The sequence below is a fragment of the Suncus etruscus genome, chromosome 6 (assembly GCF_024139225.1).
Source record: "Suncus etruscus isolate mSunEtr1 chromosome 6, mSunEtr1.pri.cur, whole genome shotgun sequence".
NCBI lineage: Eukaryota > Metazoa > Chordata > Mammalia > Eulipotyphla > Soricidae > Suncus > Suncus etruscus.
Window position 1 is genome coordinate 42,039,483 of NC_064853.1, and position 12,607 is coordinate 42,052,089.

General features: G+C 41.2%; 1 protein-coding gene across 1 annotated transcript in view; it reads right to left on the reverse strand.

Moving 5' to 3' along the window:
• ZMYM4 (zinc finger MYM-type containing 4) overlaps nucleotides 1-12,607 on the reverse strand; it is a 154,431-nt gene that overhangs the window by 24,691 nt on the left and 117,133 nt on the right. Inside the window, exons 24-26 of the mRNA XM_049774621.1 lie at nucleotides 9,251-9,422; nucleotides 8,977-9,072; nucleotides 2,319-2,470 (exon numbers count right to left, since the gene is read on the reverse strand). Of these exons, the coding sequence (XP_049630578.1) occupies nucleotides 2,319-2,470; nucleotides 8,977-9,072; nucleotides 9,251-9,422 (420 nt within the window). The remainder of the gene's footprint in view (nucleotides 1-2,318; nucleotides 2,471-8,976; nucleotides 9,073-9,250; nucleotides 9,423-12,607) is intronic.

Below are 12,607 nucleotides of genomic sequence, written 5' to 3' on the forward strand. Positions count from 1 at the left end.
GTCACACCAGGCAGTGCTCAGGGGTTACTCCTGGCTCTATGCTCAGAAATCGCTCCCAACAGGCTTGGGGGACCAAATGAAATGCCAGGATTAGAACCACCATTCCTCTGCATGCAAGGCAAATGTCCTACCTCCATGCTATCTCTTCGGTCCCATGATTAACTAGTAACTACATATGTTTAGTACAGAAGGATAGTAACAGGGGCTGAGGTGACAACACAGTAAGTAGTGTCTGACCTGGATCTGATCCCCTGAACCTGACAAGAGCAATTTCTGAGTATGTAGCCAGGAGTTAGCCCTGAGGGCTGCCAGGTGTGGCCAAAAACCAATCAAACAAACAAACAAAAAGGATAAGCATTTTTGTTGTTGATAATAGCAATCCTCAAGGAGTGGGAAAGGTGTAAATAATTTTTTATACATTTTTATACACTTTCAACTACTAAGCTAACAGCTACAGTAATTTCATACTACTTTTTTTTTTTATTATTTGTTTCTGTTTGTTTTTAGTCCATACCCTGCTGTACTAAGGGGAGTTAGTTACATTTCGCTGGTGCTCAGGAGCTGCTTCTGGCTGTGCTTAATAAAATGATCTAGTGGTATGCATGCATAAACACCATTGATAGCATCATCCTGGAACTCATAACACTTTTAAAACTAACAGATCTTTAGAGGGCGCTTGAGTAAAAACAGTATAGAAGGTAGGTCATTTACTCTGCTAAGGTTACCCAGATTCAACTACTGGCATCCCATATAGTCCCCCAAGTCTGCCAGGTATGATCCATAAGTGTAGAGGCAGGTAAGCCCTGATAACTGACAAACAAGGCCCAAAACCAAAAAAGAGTTCTGAAGCGTAAATATAATAATACCCTAATAATCTAAATGTACAATTTATTTATCCTTTAAAGAATTTCTCCTGAGACTGTGGCCATAGTACAGTGTGTAACAGGGCATTTGACTTGCACCTACATGAACAGGGTTTGAGTCTCTGCATTCCAAATGATTCTCTAGATACTGCCAAAAATGATCACTGAGCACAGTGCCTGGAGTAAGCCCTGAACCTGACACTGCAAGATGTAGCCCAAGAATAAACCAAAAAACAACCACCCAAAACCCACACAAGAGGGCATGAGAGATAGCTCAGTGGGTAAAATGCTTGCCTTACATGTGGCATGCAGCTGACCTGGGTTTGATCCTCAGTAACCCATTTTGTCCTCCAAGGAAACCAGGAGTGATTTCTATGAGTGTTGAGCCAGAGTAAGCCCTGAGCACTAACAGTTGTGGCACCAAAAAAAAAAAAAAAAAAGACCAAACAAATAAATCAAACAAAAACCAAAAACATGCTCCCCTAAATTTTGGAAATAAAATATCTCATTAAAATAACCTCCAAACAAATGGGAAGAAGATTTGGCAAATAAAATATCAACATTCAAAACTCTACCATCCAAACCTGGTGTCCACTATAAACACTTAATTTTATTATGCATTTATTGTGTATTAACATGAATTTTTTTTCAATTTAAAGCATTGTGGCTTACAAAGTTATTCATAGTTGTGATCTAGACATACAATGTTTTGGCACCAATTCCACCATTGTGTCAACCTCCCTCTACCAATGTTCCCATAATTTATCCTATACCACCATCATTCCCCCCACCCTGTCCCTCACCTCAGCCTACCACTTTGATAGGCACCTTTTTTTTTTTTTTTGGTTTTTCGGGCCACACCCATTTGGTGGTCAGGGGTTACTCCTGGCTAAGCACTCAGAAATTGCCTCTGGCTTAGGGGGACCATATGGAACGCCAGGGGATCGAACCGAGGTATTTCCTTGGCTAGCGCTTGCAAGGCAGACACCTTACCTCTAGCGCTACCTCGCCGGCCCTGATAGGTACCTCTTTAAATGTGGTTGTTAAAGTTTGGGTTTCGTTATATAAGCTTCAAGTATTAGTTTTGAATGTACTAATAAAAAGTTAACTACTAATAAAAGAATAGGAACACTAAAAGGTATTTCTGAGAAGCTGGGAAAATGACTCAATGAGGTTCCTCAAAGAGATGGCACTCAGGCTTTATGTAAAGGAGTCAAGGACTGATCCCAGCCACTGCATGTCCCCTGAGAACAGTGAGCAGAGACCACTGATCACCATACTGGGACTTATCCCCTAAAAGCAACCAAAATTCCTAAAATATGCTCAAACTGCTTTTCTAGTGAGAATATACTAATAATGCCTGCTATGAAGGGAAATCCCTTCTTTACAGAACTCTTTGCCAACAATGATCATTTAAAATGCAATGAATTTTATAGTGAGTATTTAATCTGGTACCTGCTGAATTCCAAGGCACAAGTATAAGATACTGTCTGGATCATACTTTTCACCATTTGGTCTCCGCACCTCTTGGATAAACTGGCATAAGCCCAAACTCAACTCAGCAAAAGTGCAGGACAAAATATCCTCCTTCAATTTGATAGAGCGAACTGTAAAAAGGTAGGAAACATCTGAAACATTAATTTAAAACACAGAAACATTACCTGATTTACTGAATAAACATCTTCTGTTTCTAGTCCATGTGACGTAGATAGGCGAATAGATCAATTAAAGATAGATGATCTCAAGGTCTTTTAATTAAAATAAAGACAACGCAGCATATATAATGAGAAGCTTCATCTAAACAAAATTATATAAAGCTAAAGACAAAAAAATCTAATAAAAAGTCAGGTTACATTCTGGAAGATATAACATTAATTCTCATCTTAAAAGGTGAAGAAAATTTAAATAGGGGATAAATAAAGAACTCTAAAAGTATAAAAAGATCAAAGTTATTTTACGAAATACAAATTATGTAAAAGAAGAGAGAACTAAATTTCTATTGTGTTAATTCTGGAAAACATCAACATACAACTGCCTCTGAGATCCAGTCCCCTGATAATTACTGATTACAACTCTGGAGACCCCTAAGCAGCATGGCACTGCAAGGGCCCTTGGGACCCCTAAACACCAATAGGGAGACCCATTTTAAAATGAAACCAGGGGGAGGGGGGCAGAGCGATAGCACAGTAGTAGGGCGTTTGCCTTGCGCACAGCTGACCCAGGATGACAAACTTTAGTTCGATCCCCGGCGTCCCATATGGTCTCCCAAGCCAGGAATGATTTCTGAACGTATAGCCAGGAGTAACCCCTGAGCGTCACCAGGTGTGGCCCAAAAACCAAAACAAAAACAAAAACAAAAACAAACAAACAAACAAACAAAAACCCTAGGGGTTTGATTGACAGTTTAACAGTAGGGTGTTTGCTTTACACACAATCCAACCCCAGTTCAATTCTCAGCATCCCAAATGGTCCTCCAAGCACAGCCAGAATTGACTTCTGAATGCAGAGCCATGAGTAAGCCCTGAGTATCACTGGGTGTGATCCAAAAGCATAAAATAAAAAAAAAAAATCCAAAATGGTACATTAAATGTTCTGAGGATATAAGAAAAATAAAATGCTAATTTGGTTGACAGGTTTTTGGGGGCTGTTTGAACCATACCTGGAGATTATATTTTATACTAGGAATAGAATCTGGATCAGGGGCCAGAGAGATAGCATGGAGGCAAGGAATTTGCCTTGCATCCCGAGGGACAGTGGTTTGAATCCTGGCATCCCATATGGTCCCCCGAGCCTGCCAGGAGCAACTTCTGACTGACCGTAGAGCCAGGATTAACCCCTGAGCGCTGCTGAGTGTGACCAAAAAAACCAAAAAACCAAAAAACCAAAAAAAAAAAAAAAGATTCTGGGTCAGATATGTGTAAGGTAACCCCTGTACTGTCTCTCTGGTTCCAAGAATAGAATCTGAGGCCGGAGAGATAGCACAGCAGTAGGGCATTTGCCTTGAATGCAGCTGACCCAGGAGGGACCCAATTAGATTCCCAGCATCCCATATGGGCCTCCAGCCTGCCAAGGGTAATTTCTGAGTGCAGAACCAGGAGTAGCCCGAGCGCCGCCAGGTGTGGCCCTAAAACCAATCAATCAAGGAGCCAGAGAGATAGCATGGAGGTAAGACATTTGCCTTCATGCAGAAGGTCATTGATTCAAATCCCAGCATTCCATATGGTCCCCCGAGCATGCCAGGAGCGATTTATGAGCCTGGAGCCAGGAGTAACCCCTGAGCGCTGCTGGGTGTGACCCAAAAAAAATAAAAAAAAAAATAGGGACCAGCGAGGTGGCGCTAGAGGTAAAGTGTCTGCCTTGCAAGCGCTAGCCAAGGAAGAACCGAGGTTCGATCCCCCAGCGTCCCAAGCCAGGGGCAATTTCTGAGCGCTTAGCCAGGAGTACCCCTGAGCATCAAATGGGTGTGGCCCAAAAAACCAAATGAATGAATGAATGAATGAATGAATGAATGAATGAATAAACAATCAAGTTAAAAAAAAAAAAGAATAGGGACCAGAGAGATAGCATAGAGGTAGGGCGTTTGCCTTGCTTTCAGAAGGATGGTGGTTCGAATCCTAGCATCCCATGTGGTTCCCCCAAGCCTGCCAGGAGTGATTTCTGAGTGTAGAGACAGAAGTAACTCCTGAGTACTGCCCAGTGTGACCCAAAACCCAAAAACCAAAAACAAAAAAAAACAAAACAAAACAAAAAAAGAATGGTTTTCTTAGATACACATTTATCTGAATAAAGAATACTACAAATGATTTAACTTCTTGATACCCATGAAAAGTTGCTGGAATATAATATATATGTGTCCACACAAGCAAAAGGTTCAGGGTACAGGAAGAAGCATGAAGGTCTTCTTGTTAAGATATCAATGAACTGGGCTGGAGTGACAGCATAGCAGGTAGGGCATTTGCCTTGCATGTGGTCAACCTAGGTTCGATCCCTGGCATCCCTTAGTTCCCCAGTACCATCAGGAATGACCTATGATCACTGCTGGGTGTGATCCAAAAATAAAAAAAAAATTTTTTTTAATTTAAAAAAGGATACCCACCCCCACCCTCCCCGAAGAAAAAGGGGCTGGAGAGATAGCACAGCGGTAGGGCATTTGCCTTACAAGCAGCTGATCCAGGACTTACAGTGGTTCGAATCCTTACATCCCATATGGTCCACCGTGCCTACCAGGAACAATTTCTGAGCACAGAGCCAAAAGTAACCCCTGAGCACCACCAGGTGTGGCCCAAAAACAAATAAACAAAAAAAAGATATCAATAAACTGAATAAATTTTGAAAAGGCAGAAAAGTCACCCAACATTGTCTACAAGAGTTTAGTTCAAATCATGGTATCAGAATTAACTGAAATACTTTTTTGGGGGGTGGGAGGAGTCACACCTCGCTGCACTCAGTGGTTACTCCTGGCTCCAGGCTCAGAAATTGCTCCTGGCAGGCTCAAAGGACCTACATTGGATGCTGGGATTCGAGCCAATGACCTTCTGCTTGCAAGGCAAACATCTTGCCTCCATGCTATCTCTCTGGCCCCTGAAATAAGTTTTATAGTAACTACTCTTTTGCATCTAGGAAAAATTGTATGTTTCCAAAGATAAACTTAATTTCACCTAAATTAGATTTACAAAATTTAATGGTACATTGACAGCAAAGATCACATGCAAAAAAAAAAAAATGATCACATGCAATCTTTTCAGCACAACTGGTACATGATAAATGTTTACCAAGATCAAAATATATTTTACAAAAAATACAAAATACAGGGGCCGGAGTGATGGTGCAGTGGTAGGACATTTGCCTAGCATGCGGCTGACCCAGGATGTACCTCGAGTCGATCCCTTGAGCCACAAGTGGTCCCCCAAGTCAAGAGCAATCGATTTGTGAGCACATGGCTGGGAGTGTCCCCTGGGCATCACCAGATATGGCCCCCCATAAAAAGAACCAAGGGGAAAAAGAAAAAAAAGTAATGAAAAGTGGAAGCAGACATATTTTATGGCTAATTAAGTCTATCTCTGTATCTCTGGCCTGGTAGTTTTATTTAACCTTCTTTACTCTAATTAGTTCTATTTTGTTTTTTTTTTGGTTTTTGGGTCACACCCGGCAGCCCTCAGGGGATCATATGGGATACCAGGATTCGAACCACCGACCTTCTGCATGCAAAGCAAACGGACTACCTCCACGCTCTCTCTCCAGCCACTAATTAGTCCTTTTTTAAATTTTGGTTTTGGGCCACAGCTGGTGGTACTCTTGGCTCTGCACTTAGAGATCGCTCCTGGCAGGCTTGGGGGATCAAATGGAATGCTGGAAATCAAACCCAGGGCTGTCCTGCGTCAGCCCTTTGCAAGGCAAATACTCTACTGCTATGCTATTGCTCCAGTCCCTAACTAATCCTTTTTAAATAAAGTGCTGTAGTTCACTTAGAGAGGGTTAGAGGGCATAATGCCATATAAGAGAATTTTTATCATTCTAGAGCAGTGAGATTACACTTAACCAGTCAATTAGTCCATCACAAAATACAGCAATGAGTCACTGCTTCAATAAGTTTCCCCAAAAACAACAAAGTAAAATAAAGTTAAGAAATCATATAGGGGCCCGGAGAGATAGCACAGTGGCGTTTGCCTTGCAAGCAGCCGATCCAGGACCATAGGTGATTGGTTCGAATCCCGGTGTCCCATATGGTACCCCGTGCCTGCCAGGAGCTATTTCTGAGCAGACAGCCAGGAGTAACCCCTGAGCACCGCCGGGTGTGACCCAAAAACCAAAAAAAAAAAAAAAGAAATCATAGTCATCTAGAAGTCAGAAGATATCACTGCAAAGTAATAAATATATTGATACTGACATATCCAATAACTTCTGCTACATAGTTTAATGAAAAATATATAGGTACCTAACTTAAGACATAGAAAATTTGCAGCAAAATATATAGGGTCGAAGATATAGTACAGAGTTAAGGAGTTAAGTTTGCTCTAATGTCACCAACTCAGGTTTGATTCCAGGCATCATATATATTCCTCAGAGCCAGGAATCACAACCGAGCACTACTAGATTTGGTTACAACTCCCCACTGAAAACACCAGAAATGGGAAAAATAATGGGAAAACATATATTTAAAACAGTATTTTACAACAGGAAGTCAAAATAAATGTGGGCGCTAAAATTATATTCAGGCTAGAGTGATAGTACAATGGGTAGGGCATTAGCTTTGCACGTGTCCAACCCAAGGTTTTAATCCTGGCATCCTACATGGTCCCAGAATACCAGCAGGAGTAATTCTTGTGTGCAGAGCCAGGTGTAAGCCCTGAGCATTGCTAGATGTGGCCCCAAAATCTAAATAAATAAATAAATAAAATTATATTCAGTTGTACTATTTAGTTTGCTAGATTCCAAATTTCCTGGCACCTAAAACATGGTTAAAAAGAGCTTCTTGGGGCCGGAGAGATAGCATGGAGGTAAGATTTGCCTTTCATGCAGAAGGTCATCGGTTCAAATCCTGGTATTCCATATGGTCCCCCGTGCCTGCCAGGAGCAATTTCTGAGCATGGAGGCAGGAGTAACCACTGAGCACTGCCGGGTGTGACCCAAAAATCACAAAAAAAAAAAAAAAAAAAGAGCTTCTTGGGAAATTTTTCTATAGACACAGCAAGATTTTTCTTAAAATCAGAAAAAAAAAGTTTGGTCAAAGAAAGTACTGAGCTGACCTGGGTTTAACTCCTGGAACCCCATATGGTGGCCCAAACCCACGAGAAATGATCCCTGAACAGAGTTAGAAATAAGACCTGAGTGCAGACAGATATGGCCCTCAACAAAATTTACTGGGACTGGAAGAAAGTAGAGAGGCTAAGCACACACTCTGGGTTTGATGCCAAGCATCACTGTGGCTCCCCTGAGCACTTCTCAGAGGGAAGTCAAAAATAAATCCTATGGGGCTGGAGCGGTGGCCAAGTGGTAATACGTCTCCCTTGCCTGCGCTAGCCTAGGATGGACAGAGGTTCAATCCCCCGGTGTCCCATATGGTCCCCCAAGCCAGGAACGATTTCTGAGCACATAGCCAGGAGTAACCCCTGAGGGTCACCAGGTCCAAAAACAAAACAAACTAACAAAAAAATCCTGAGCACCAATAGATGTAGCCCCAAACTTCCCCCACATTAAAAAAAATATTGTTGTTCTGACTTCTATTTGAATTTCTACACATACTGGTGCAAGCAGACATAAAGAGACATAAAGGGGTTCAAGTAAAAATACATGAACCCCCTAGTGTTAGAAAAAAAATTCCTTTTATTTGCAAAAGAAACTCAAAATAAACCTTAAAACTTTATATTAGCTCTGTAAAATTAGTAGGACTTTTCTCTTTAATCATAAAACCTTGTACTATTGGGCCAGAGCGATAGCACAGTGAATAGGACATTTGCCTTGCATGCAGCCAGCCCGGGACTAACTCTGGTTTGATCCCTCCATCCCATATGGTCCCCCGAGCCTGCCAGGAATGATCCCTAAGCTCAATGCCAGGAATAACGCCTGAGCAAGAGGTGTGGACCAAAAACAAAGAAAAAAAAAAAAAAAACCTTATACTCTTGACAGGGAGAGGGCCCAAAGAGGGGAGTCCTGGGTTCAGTTTTCAGCACTGCATGATTCCTTATCACAAGCACCAAGCTGAAGCAACACCCAACCACAGAGAGGTGAGGCCCTAGCAAAGTACTTTTTAATCTCAAGCGTTTACATTTGGGGGGCTTGGCCTTATATTCCAGGCTACCCTAGTTTGATCCCCAGCACAATAAATGGTCCTATGAACACCACTAGAAGTGACTCAAGAGCATTTAGGAGTAAGCCCTGAACACTGCAAAGTCATCCAACCCAATCACCCCTTAATTTTAGGGTGCCGGGAATGTAGCTAAGTGGAAGAAGAACACGCTGCAATTGTGTATGGCTCTGGGGGTTTCTAATCCCAGCACCAAACACACACAAAATATTCACACAAAAATAATATTCACACCAGTTAGAAATTTAAACTGATAAGGATATACAAGGATATAATTAATTAAGTCTTAAGGAGAGAAATAAGTTTTACCTCTACAGCCTGGCTCTGAGGATTCTTGAGCGTGTGTGTGATCATGAGCATTTCCTAAGGGGTCAGAACATGGGCTTGATGAGGTGTGTTCAACTCCTGATAAAAAGAAAAAAGAGAATTTTAAATAAAGAAGGAAAAACAAGTAAATCCAAAAACCACTATTTTATAAGATTTTTCACTAGTATTTATCCCTAATGAGTAGATTTATAATTTTTGTATATATTCCCCATGCCATCCCACCCCACATCCAGACAAGTTCATGCTGGATATTTACCGCCACATTTCAGATCACCCTGCTCTTCCTTTGCATTTTTCCACTGAACCCAGTTCTTCCATGCATTTACACCATACATGTATTTTAACGTCATCCCAGATACTGAGCACCCTTGAAAGGCTCCTTGAATAAGACTCCTGGGCTCCACAGCTACTATAGACTTCTTTCGTCCCTGTAAGAATTTCAAAAATTTACAAACTATAAAAATTCAGTTTTGATACTTAAGAATAGGGGTCCTAGGGCTGAGGGTATGGCTCAACTGACAGATCAAAATTCTGACAGGTGTAAAGCCCTGATACAACCCCTCCTGGCACATACATACCCGCCCACCCCCCACAGCTGGGTATACTGTGGCTACCAAGCATCACCAATAGGGCTGCCCCTGCCTGAAAGCAAGAAAGGGCATAAATATATTAGGGACTGATAGATAATACAGAGGGTAGGGCATTGGCTCTGCACATGAAGCTAATCCAGGCTTAATCCCTAGCACCCCATATGGTTCCATGAGCACTGCTAAGAGAGATCTCCCTGACAAAGGCCAGGATCAAGCTGCAAGCACCACAAAGGTAGCCCAAAAAAACAAAACTCAAAACAAAATCCTAAACACCTGAAATATCTAATTTTAGATTATAGACATCGTTTTTTTAATCATAAAAAAGCTTCAGAGATTATCTAATATGCTTCTGGTTTTTTGTTTTTTGTTTTTTTTGTTTTTTTTTTTTTTGCTTGCTTGCTTGCTTGCTTGCTTGCTTGTTTCATGGCCCACACCCAAGAGTGCTCAGGGCTTCCCCCTGGCTGTTTTCAGGGATCACTCCTGACATTGCTTGGGGTATCATGAGGTCCTAGGGACCATACTGGGATCAGGAACATGCAAGCAAGAGCCTTAACCCTTGTACTATCTCTTTGGCTTCACTAATTCATATATTTTAAAAACCCCAAGTTGTAATATAGAAGATCACAGATAACCCTTATTAATACTGAGTACTTACTATGTTTAAGATACTAGATCTACCCAGTATGAGTAACAGTTACTACCAACCACTTGGGATTATTTAATGGGACACATGAATAAATTTTTTCATCTGCTATGAATTAAACTTCAATAAATTAGTTAAAGTCATAAAAAGTAATCAAACAATGTAAAGAAATCCTCAAATACTAGAAATTAAACTACATATTTGTAATAACTATGAGTCAAAAATGAAACTTTGAGAGTCAGAGATCAGGTTCAAAGAGGTGTGAAGCACATGGCAAGTAAGCATGAAGCCTGAGTTCCTTGATTCATGGAGCTGCCAGGTGTGAACTGGTGGGGCTCAAATACCACATATTGGTACAGGTGGTCTTGGCAGTGCCAAGTCCTAATCACTGAATGGTCAGGGCTCAACTACAAGCATTGCAGGGAGTGACCCCTGGATCCCAGATGATCTTTAGTATAGATGTAGCCTACAACAACAAAGGGGCCAGAGTGATAGTACAGCAGGGCAGGATGTTTGCCTTGCACACAGCTGACCCGGGTTTGGTCCCGGCATCGCATCTAGCCCCCCACCCCACACACACACACACAAACAGCCTGTCAGCAATAATTCTGAGTGCAGAAGTTAGGAATAATTCAAGTGCTGCCAGGTGTAGTCCAAAAACAATGAAACAAAAAAAAACAGAAACAAAACAGAAAAACACATGAATGTAATTAGAAAGTGAAAATGAAAACAAAAAACATCAAATTTTTAACAGAACAAAACAGTGCTTACATGGATATTTAAGGTATTAAAATACGTCTAAGAGGGCCCGGAGAGATAGCACAGCGGTGTTTGCCTTGCAAGCAGCCGATCCAGGACCAAAGGTGGTTGGTTCGAATCCTGGTGTCCCACATGGTCCCCCGTGCCTGCTAGGAGCTATTTCTGAGCAGACAGCCAGGAGTAACCCCTGAACACCGCTGGGTGTGGCCCAAAAACCAAAAAAAAAAAAAAAAAAAAAAAAAAAAAAAAAACGTCTAAGAGAAATAGAAGACAATGGCCACTGACTATTCCTAGACAGTCTGGTCTCAGCTGAACACTCTGGGGCCTTCTCAGAAAGGGGTAGGTAGATTCCCCTTTCTGCAGAAAGCCACAGCAGCCCACAGCAAAACCTAACACCCTGTGACAGAAACGGCTCAGCTCAATGACTGAACTCAGTATGTATAAGCAGCTTAATCTTCTCAGATGGGACCAGGCTCTGGGCTAATCTTGGAATGGGGAGTGGGTCAAGTCCTCCCTCCCCAACCCCAGAAAACCAGCACCCCCCACCCACACCTGCCATCTTTCCAGCAGAAAACCAGCAAAGCTCCTCTACTAAACTCCCAAAGAAAATGATGGCTATGAGTTTACCCAGGTAGTCTGGTTTGGGATGAACACTCGGGCGTTCGTGAAATAGGAACAAGTAGATTTCCCTTCCTGCACGAAGCCACAACAACCCACAGCCAAACCCAACACCCTCCTACAGAAAACACCACAATTTAACTTAATCAAATTGCTAAGTCACCAAATTTGTTCCAGATCTACAGATCAAAATTTCATAGTGGTGTTAACCTAGCAGGATCACAACGAATCTGATGAGAAGCTGCATAAACCACTAAGCTCAGTTAGCCTAAATTAACATAGAAGGCTCAACTAACTTCAAAAACATTTCAGTAAATCCTTAGATGACTTTAGTCACTGAGAGATATAACAATTACTACAAACTGACTCTTAGTGATCTAAGTTTTGATAATTCGATTTGCCTTTGTGTTGTAAGAAAAAATATGAAGTAAATAACTGTGTCTACAAGGGGGTAGGGGAGAGTGCTGGGTTGGGGTTGACATTTGAACATTTAATGCCTGAGACAACTTTATTATGACTGAACTTGGTTTATTATAACAGTATAATAAAAAATTAAATAAAAAAATTTAGAATATAGCTCTACATTTCTAAAATGTCCTTATCTCCTCCAGGATCCCTTTCTTCCCTTCTACCTCGGCTATGAATTTTCTGTACGTTGTCTTGCTTTCTTTAAATCTTTGATGCACCTCTAGCAGTTCAAATCAGTATTTTGGTTTTGTTTCTCAGTTTATATTGATGAAATATGTTGCTTATATTGTCCATAAAAGGCTCTTGAAAAGCTGTAGTTGTTTTTACTAAAACACCATGAAGAATTAAACAGTTTTTAATAATTGAGTTTCATACAATGGTCCAACACTCTGCTGTAGTTCTGATGCATTCATTTTCCTTTTCCTTGTCATATGGAGTAAACAAATTAAAAAATTTAATGCTTCTAAAAAGCATATAAAAATAGTTAACACACGATTTTTATCTAAACTACTAGAAAAGAACAAATTAAAAGGCA